Here is an 8,433-nt window from a genome sequence, read left to right on the forward strand (position 1 = left end):
GTTTCTTTTTGTGGTGTTCAAGACTGTTCATGATATGGTCATCACTCACCTGATTTACCCACTTTACAAATATTTACTGAATGTCCTATGGGGGATACCACATACTCTACACATTCACTGATATTTGGGATCCTCCATCAAACTGGTCCCATAACTGTCCTGAATTTTGTGTGTGTGTGGTTCAAAATACACCTTCCGTTCTCTCTCCTGCCTAGCTCCTTGAGAGGCTGCCCTGTATGAAATCCATCAGTGGGCTCTTTTGCCTTCAGTCTGGGTCTGGCCAGAGGAGGCATCAACAGGGGACCCAGGGGTTGGAGCAGTGGTGGCCCCTTCACATTGCTGTTCTTCCCAGGGTTTGGTCATCTCTCTTGTCCTTTGGTCCTTTCGTGTTGCTTACTTAGTCTTTCTGTTCTTTCCCATCTTTACTAAATTTTCTCAACTTCTCTGAGAGAGTGTGGCACTTCTTTTTGGGGGTACCCCAAGTGATAGACCGTTGGGGACTTTGCCTTTGGACCCTTAGCCAGTTTTGTACTTTTGTACTGAATATGAACGGATAGCCAAAGTTCATCAAATGTTCGAGGAAAGCTGCCAACATGAAAGGTAAAACCAAAATAAACAAACTGATAAAAAGAAAAGATATAAAAAAGCAGGGAACAGAAGAAAATTTTTAGAGGATTAATATCCTCAGAGATTGGAGAAGATATTACATTGAGAAGACTATTTCTGAAATGCTACATCTATAAAAATTAAAATTCAATTTAAAAAAATCTGTTGACCTTATTAGTTTGCTAGAGCTGCCATAACCAGATTCTACAGAATGGTGGCTTAAACACCCCATATTTTTCACACCCCTGGAGGCCAGAAGTCCATGAACAAGGTGTCCTCATCCGGCTTGATTTCTCCTGAAGCCGCTCTCCTCGGATTGTAAAAAGAGAGGCAGCTCACTGTGTGTTCATGCGGCCCTTCCTGTGTGCACTTGAGGCCCTCGTGTCTCTGTGTCAAACTTCCTTCTTCTCAAGAGAACAGCAGTCAGATTGGACTGTGGCCCACTCTTGTGGCCTCACTTTAACTGAACTGCCTTTTAAAATGACCTCTTTAACAATATAATAACACACTGCATGTGTGCAAATACTGTCACATTCAGAAGTACTAGAGATTAGGGTTTCAACATATGAACTAGGGGAGGGACACGGTGCAACTCAAAACACTAACTGTTGTAATCATTTCCTTATGACTGTACTGTAACAAAGTTCACCTTGAAGACAAACTCTTTACTCTTTATCCCCGTTTGCCATTCATGTTTTGAGATTAGTGCCTGGAACCTTGCAAGCTTTCAATATCTGTTTATTGAATGAAAGAATGAGTGAATGAAGGAAGGACAAATAATGAAACCTCTGTGCTCTGCATTCTCAGCTTTCAGATGGACAGTCTTTGCCTGGACCCATATAAAATGGAGAAGCAAGCAATATGGACAAATATGAAAAAATAAGAGGAGTTGAACCAAAACCAGAACTGGCTCTCCTAATCACACCCACTTTAATGTCTCATTAAGACTCAAACCAGGGGACGAATTCAACCATATTGGCTGTGCTCCCTTGCAGGTGAGTCCATGAAGAGAGCAGCATTTTAATGGCAGACACTGGAGATGATGCTCAAGTGTTTGACATGCAAACGCATCCACAAGTAAGGGTTAACACTTTCCCTATCACGTTTAATTAGGCATCTTGTATTTTTATCTGCCAAATCTAGTAACCCTTTCCCAAATCCCCAAACACACACCCAGAAATCCAAGGTTATTGAACAAAGGATTAAAACTGGGCAGAAAAGCAATCAGCACACCTCCTCAGCCAACTGCAAGCCAACTTTCTTCAACTTTAACACATCTAACCTGATTCCTTTAGGAGCCACTCCCAAGGCTCTTACCATCCTTCTATTCTGAATGCCTAGGCAGCAACTCAAGTTTAAAGAAACTGAAACAGGGCTCCTGACCTGTCTTGACCTGCTCCCTCCAGGTCCTCCCCATTTCACAACTTTATTCTTTCATTTGCTCAAGCCAGAACACTTAGGAGTCATTCTTTACCTCTGATATCTGACCCATCAGGGAACCATGTCAATGCTCCTTAAAACATATTGGGACTCTGACCACTCCCTAGCCTAAGCCATTGTCAATCATGCCTGATTTACGGCAACAGCCTCCTAAGTCTCCCTGCTTCAGCCTTTGCCCCCTACAGCTTCTTCACCAAACAGAAACCAACATGAAGCTTTAGCACCAAGTCTTATCATGTCACAACTCTGCTCAAAACCCTTCAGTGACTTCTCATCTCTTTCAGGAAAAACCAACAGCTTCACTATTGCCCTAATACAATATACAGTCATCCCCTCATCTGATTGCCTTTTTCTTCCTTTTAAAGTCAGTGTCATACCTGGCTCTTGGAGTTGTTTTGGGGGCAATGTGGGGAACCGCTATATGGGCTTTCTCTAGTCCAGGCTAGTGGGAGCTACTTTCTAGTTGCAGTATGAGGGCTTCTCATTTTGGCGGCCTCTGTTGTTGTGGAAGACAGGCTGAAGAGGGTACAGGCTTCAGCAGCTGCCGGACTTAGTTGCTCTGCAGCATGTGGGATCTTCCTAAACCAGGGATCAAACTGGTTGGTGTCTCCTGCATTGGCAGGCAGATTCTTTACCACTGAGCCACCTGGGAAGCCCATGGCTGTTGGGTTTTTGAGAATTTACTTCTCTTTTCTCCCCACTTTAGCACTTGCCTCCCTTCAGATAAAACCCCTGTCCTCATAGAGCTTCTATCCTAGTGTGGAGAGAAGATGGTAAAGGAAGAAATCAAGCGGGAAGGGGAGTCAGACAGTGGCAGGGTGGAGTGAAGTTGCCATTTTAAAAAAGGAAAGTCTGGAGAGCAGTTATGGGCTTGGAAGACATGAGAGAGAAAACATCGTGGGTGACGAAGGAAGGAAGATTATTCTAGGCTGAGGGAGCAGCCAGTGCAAAGGCCTTAAGTTGGGAGTGTGTCTGAGGAACAGGCAGAGTGGGAGAGGGAGAATGGCACAGGAGGAAGTGCGAGAAGGGTCTTGCAGGCCAATAGTCGGGCTTTCGTTTCACTTGAGTGAGGTAGGGGGCGCTGTTGGGGGGGTTTCAGCCGAGACCTGCCATGATCCAACAGTCTCAAATAGATCATCAAAAGGCAGAAATGAGAACTGACAGACGGAGAGTGAGCTGATTGGAAAGATTTGCAAAGATAGGTCTAGCTGTTGGAGAACAGATTGTGAGGGAGGCAGAGTGGAAGCAGAAATGCCAGTTTCAAGGCTCGGGCAGCTGTGCAGGAGAGAAGTCCGGGCGTGCGTTCTTCTAATCCCCACCCACTCCGTCCTTTCAGAGTCCTTCCTGTTCTGGTCAGGATGCAGCTATCTTCTACATGCCCATGGCCTTCTCACATTTGCTCCTTGTGTTTGTCAGGAAGTGAGTGGAGAAAAGTCTGTAGCGGATAACTTGTGCTGAAATGAGACTTACACCAACAAATCAGCCCATGATCAAGAACAAGAGAATATGTCAGATGTCCTTGTGCCTCTGAGATCATTTCTGAACAAATCAAGTCAAATCACCCTGCCCTTTTACCACATCAGAAATGCAAGCAAATGATAAACTTTTTCAAATTTCTCCAAAGGGCTCTTTGTTCAGTCTATGCTTGTAGGCTCTGAAGTTAAAAACAGGAAAACAAGAAAGTAAGCCAAGTCAGCACACACTTTTAAAGTAAGAAGTTTTTTACCTGTTGCTCCAAACACTGCAATTATTTTCTTGCTGGTCATGTTGCTAAACAGTCAATGCAGTAGCAGTACTTTCCTCCGAACAGCGACAGCAGCTGAAATGCAGTTTCTGTCTGCCTTTTAGAATTTAAAACCTTTCTGATTACCACACCCACCGCTGACTTTGTCCCTGCCTTGTAAAAACTTTTGTTATCACCACCTAACTAATTCTGACACTGCAATTTTCTAAAGGAGGTTTCATTTATTCACTTACTCATGTGTTCAGCAAATGTGTAGTGAGTACTTTTGGTATATTAGGCACTGAACTAGAGGCTCTGGTAAGGAAGACAGACTAGTAAGTAAAAGAAAAGCAGAGAGAAAGGCAGAGGGAATGTAGGTCCTGGAGGGAAAACACAAAACCCAGAATGGGGGTGTTAGGGAAGGCTTTTGAGGGAAGATGTCACTGGAGCTGGCCTGAAGACCCCATGAACCGTTCAGTTAGTGAGAGCAGGAAGAGACCATCCTAGGCAGGAGGAGCCACACATAGTCAAGTTCACAGGCAGGGTAATCATGACAAAGGGCTCAAGATGGCTGCAAAAATGCTACTTGAATGGTGGGAAGTAAGATTGGGAAGGATGGCAGAAGGCAGAGGACAAAGGGCCGGTTTGTGGATTTATCCTGGCAGCCACAGCAGGTTTTAGGTGATCCTCTGGCAGCAGAGTGGAGGATGGATTGAAAGAAGATAATGCTGGGAGCAGGGACTCCCCTAAGGAGACAAATAAGAAATGATACAGTTGAGAAGTGACAAAACCTTGAATGAAAGCGATGTTTTGGATTAAATTGTGCCCCTCCAAGATTCCTGGGTTGAAGTCCTACCTCTCAACACCTCAGGATGTGATCTTATTTGGAGAGAGAGTATATACAGAGGTCCAGTCAAGGTAAAGTGGATCATTAGAATGTACCTAATCCAATATGACTGATCTACTTATAAAAAGGGGAAATTTGGAGATTTCTCTGGTGGTCCAGTGGTTAAGAGTGTGCTTCCATTGCAAAGGGTATGGGTTCCATCCCTGGTCAGGGAACTAAGATCCCACATGCTGTACAACATGGCCAATCAATCAATCAAGAGAAAGTGGGAAATTTGAACACAGAAGGAAGACAATGTGAAAATACAAGGAGAACGCCATGTGAACGTTAAGGTGGCCATCCACGGGCCTAAGAGAGAGATCTGGAGTAGATCCTTCCCTCACAGCCTGCAGAAGGAATCAGACCTACCAAAAGCTGGATTTCCAGCCTCCAGAACCATGAGATGATAAAGTTCTGTAGTTTGATCAACCCACTTTATGGTACTTTGGTGCAGCGACCCTAGCAAGCCAACAGAGGCAGTGACAATGAGGGTGAAGAGAAAGATATTCAGGAAGTAAAAGTAAGAAGGCCTTTATGATTGATTGGATGGGGGAAGGGAAAGTGAGAAAGGACTAAAAATGGCTCTGCCAACTGGAGGGGTTGGCAGTGGAGAAACAGTAGTGGGGCTCAGGGGGAAATGAGCTCAGAACTGGACCTTTGGGTTTGGGGCTGCAGCTGGTTGAGAAACTGGGAGCTGAGGGAATGACAAATGCAAATGTAGGTGTCCCCTTTAAGGAAACTTGCTATAAAGGAAGTAAGGTTATAAGGCTCAATAAAGTTTTATTTCAGTAGGAAAGACTTGAACACATTTGTGGATTGAAGGTGGCTCTCTCCTTCCCCCCATACTCTGCTTTATTTTTCTTGATAACATTTATGACCTGACGTGTTACAGGCATGTTTGTTTTGCATATGTTTATTTCTGCTCCCTGCTCCCCACAGCTAGGCTGTTTTTGTTCTATTCACTTGCATATAGCTCCAGTGCCTACAACTATATCTGGCACATGGCAGGTGGAGGTTAAATATTTGTTGAATGAATGAAAGAATAATTGGTAGCGTTAGGTCCCTGGGAAAGCTGTAGGGCACAAATTCTGCATCACAAATGAAGAGGAGCTGAAAATAGCAAATACCACAGGATTACCTGGAGCCTTCTGCCAAAAGGCTGTGAAGATGGATCCAAAATAGGGAGTAACCTGCCCCTTGCCTGCAGCCTGTCTGCCCCTTGCCTTTCCCTCCACCCTCCTGCGCCTATCACCTACTCCTGCCTGTTCATCCTTGTGAGAGGAAGCAGTTCTCCCACCCACCCTCTGGTATAGTATAACCCACAAGGAAACAGAGAGGTAAATTCTGGAATTGCTACAGACTGGAAGAGTTGATAATTCACATCTTTCCATTTCATGTCACAAGAAAGATATATGACACCTCTGCTATCCTACGCTACATATAGTTTTACCCTAGCCATATGGAGAGTTCTCAATGCCATTAAAAAGATTTATATTCAAGGAAGTTTGTCCATGGCATTATTTGTATTTAAAAAACACCTGGAGACTATCTAAATGCCCACTTCTTTGTTTTTCAGTCGCTCAGTCATGTCGGACTCTCTGTGACCCCATGGACTGCAGCACGCCAGGCTTCCGTGTCCTTCACCATCTCCCAGAACTTGCTCAGACTCAAGTCCATTGAGTCAGTGATGCCATCCAACCATCTCATCCTGTGGGAAAAAAAGAAAAAACAAAAGTTAGCTTTTTAACTAAGCTAATCTCTACCAGGGCAAGTAGCAACCCATTAAGAGACTAGGTGTTCAAACAGAAGTCAGTGATGCCGTTTTCTTTGTAATTGGAAGGCATCCTAAGCTGATGTCTCAACATTTATTTAGGGTCCCCTTGATAGGAAGAGTTTGCTTTATTGGTCTGCCCAGCCAAGAGAATGAGAGAGTGGGCAGGATTCTGCTCTCAACTTTTAGCTCTGCACTCCCTTGCCTATGTTTGCTTCTTACTTCCAAGTGTAATTAACTCAACCCAGTAAATCCACAACTAGAAAGCTGTGTAACACGTGACAAAAGCTTTAGAGTATGACCATCCCAATCCTCCCTCTTGGACACTTTGTAAAATTTCCCTAAACTTCAGGTTCTTCATTTATAAAATGGGGGGTGGGGCAGTGATTGTAGTATCTCCCTCTTATAGATGTGGTGAGGATTACATGAAATTAAACTACTTAGTCTTCCCAGGTGGTTCAGTAGTTAAGACTCCACACTTCCACTGCTGGGGAACTAAGATCCTGCATGCCATGGGGCCAAAAAAACCAAACAAACTGAAAGCCAAGCCATGCCGTCTAAGCCAGAGGCCCCAGCTGCCCTGGTCCTGACTGGGGGTGGTAGACAAATACCATAAAGAGGAAGCAAGTGAGGACACCTCCTTAGAGAAATTCTTGGATTATCAGGAGGAATTGGGGCTGGCTGGGCATGGGGAGAGGATTTGGGAAATTTAGCTGGTTGAGCATCAAATACTGTTTTGTAATCGCTCATTCAGCTTCTCACTTTGGCATGCTGATGTGGTCTGAGAAGATCTGTGTTACACTTAAAAAGCTCAGTCATTCAGCAAGGTAGCAGCATACAAGATCAACATACAGAAATGTGTTGCATTTCTTTACACTAACAATGAAATATCAGAAAGGAAATGTAAAAACAAAAATAAAATCCCTTTTTAAATTGCATAAAAAAATACTTAGGAATAAACCTGATCAAGGAGGTAAAAGACTTTTATGCCAAGAACTACTAAACATTTAATAGAGGAAACTGAAGATGACTCAAAGAAATGGAAAGATAGTCCATGCTCTCAAACTGGGAGAATTAATAAAGTTAAAATGGCCATACTACCCAATGTAATCTACAGGTGTCTTTCGATCCATATCAGAAAACTCAGTCCACTCTGTGTGTGTGTGTGTGTGTGTGTGTGTGTGTGTGTTAGTTGCTTAGTCGTGTCCGACTCTTTGAGTCTTCTTTTAATGATGCTGGCCCTATGAATATTCTGATGAGGACAATATTAACATTAAGATATTCCATTTTACCCTACCAAACCAGCAAAAGAAAATCATATCAGAAAATTCTCTGGTGGTCCAGTGGTTAGGACTCTGTGCTTCCAAGCAGAGGGCTCTGGTTCTAACCCTTATTTAGGGAACCAACTTTCTCCTGAGACACACAGCACCCCCCAAAGAAAGTCTGATGTGATGTGTATCAGAAGACAAAGTTTTCCTTTCTTTCACATCTGTCCAGTTCAGAAGATGTCTTCTTGTATGCCACACTTTGCTTTCTGTGTCTTCTTCTACATTTTCACAATGACACCTGTCCAACTACTAGCAAATGTTTAAAGGAAACAATAAAAAGAAAACACCTAGAGGAAAATGTAAAGATGCATTAATTTCACTCAGGATGAGGACTTTTTCAGTCTATATGTGATAAAGAAATTCCTAACAAAGAAAATCTGCAGCTCTGTCTACATGAAAATTTAGAATGTCTTGTGGTCGATACAAACTGGGATAGCTGTCCAGCTCATACTAATTTCCCATTGACCATTTTTGTGCCACTGCCTCTTTTCTCGGTAATAGACCTGCCTCCCAGCAGAGGCATGTAACCTAGGCTTGCCAATTATAGTGTCTCTCTCTTCCCACTTCCTATTCATTTTTTTGTCTATTAATTCATTCCATAACTGTTTCTGGAGTGAGGACTCAATGATGAACAAAATATTCTGGTATTTTCTTGAAGCTTTGGATTTAGGGAGAAATA

The 8,433-nt window shown here is 43.4% G+C and overlaps 1 protein-coding gene across 1 annotated transcript in view; it reads right to left on the reverse strand.

Annotated features, from left to right (window-relative positions):
- LOC138076483 (nmrA-like family domain-containing protein 1) overlaps window positions 1–3,812 on the reverse strand; it is a 20,080-nt gene extending 16,268 nt beyond the window's left edge. Inside the window, exon 1 of the mRNA XM_068968672.1 lies at window positions 3,773–3,812. Coding sequence (XP_068824773.1) covers window positions 3,773–3,812 — 40 coding nt within the window. The remainder of the gene's footprint in view (window positions 1–3,772) is intronic.
- Between the last annotated feature and the right edge of the window lie 4,621 nt (window positions 3,813–8,433).

The sequence above is a fragment of the Capricornis sumatraensis genome, chromosome 1 (genome assembly GCF_032405125.1).
Source record: "Capricornis sumatraensis isolate serow.1 chromosome 1, serow.2, whole genome shotgun sequence".
Classification (NCBI taxonomy): Eukaryota; Metazoa; Chordata; class Mammalia; order Artiodactyla; family Bovidae; genus Capricornis; species Capricornis sumatraensis.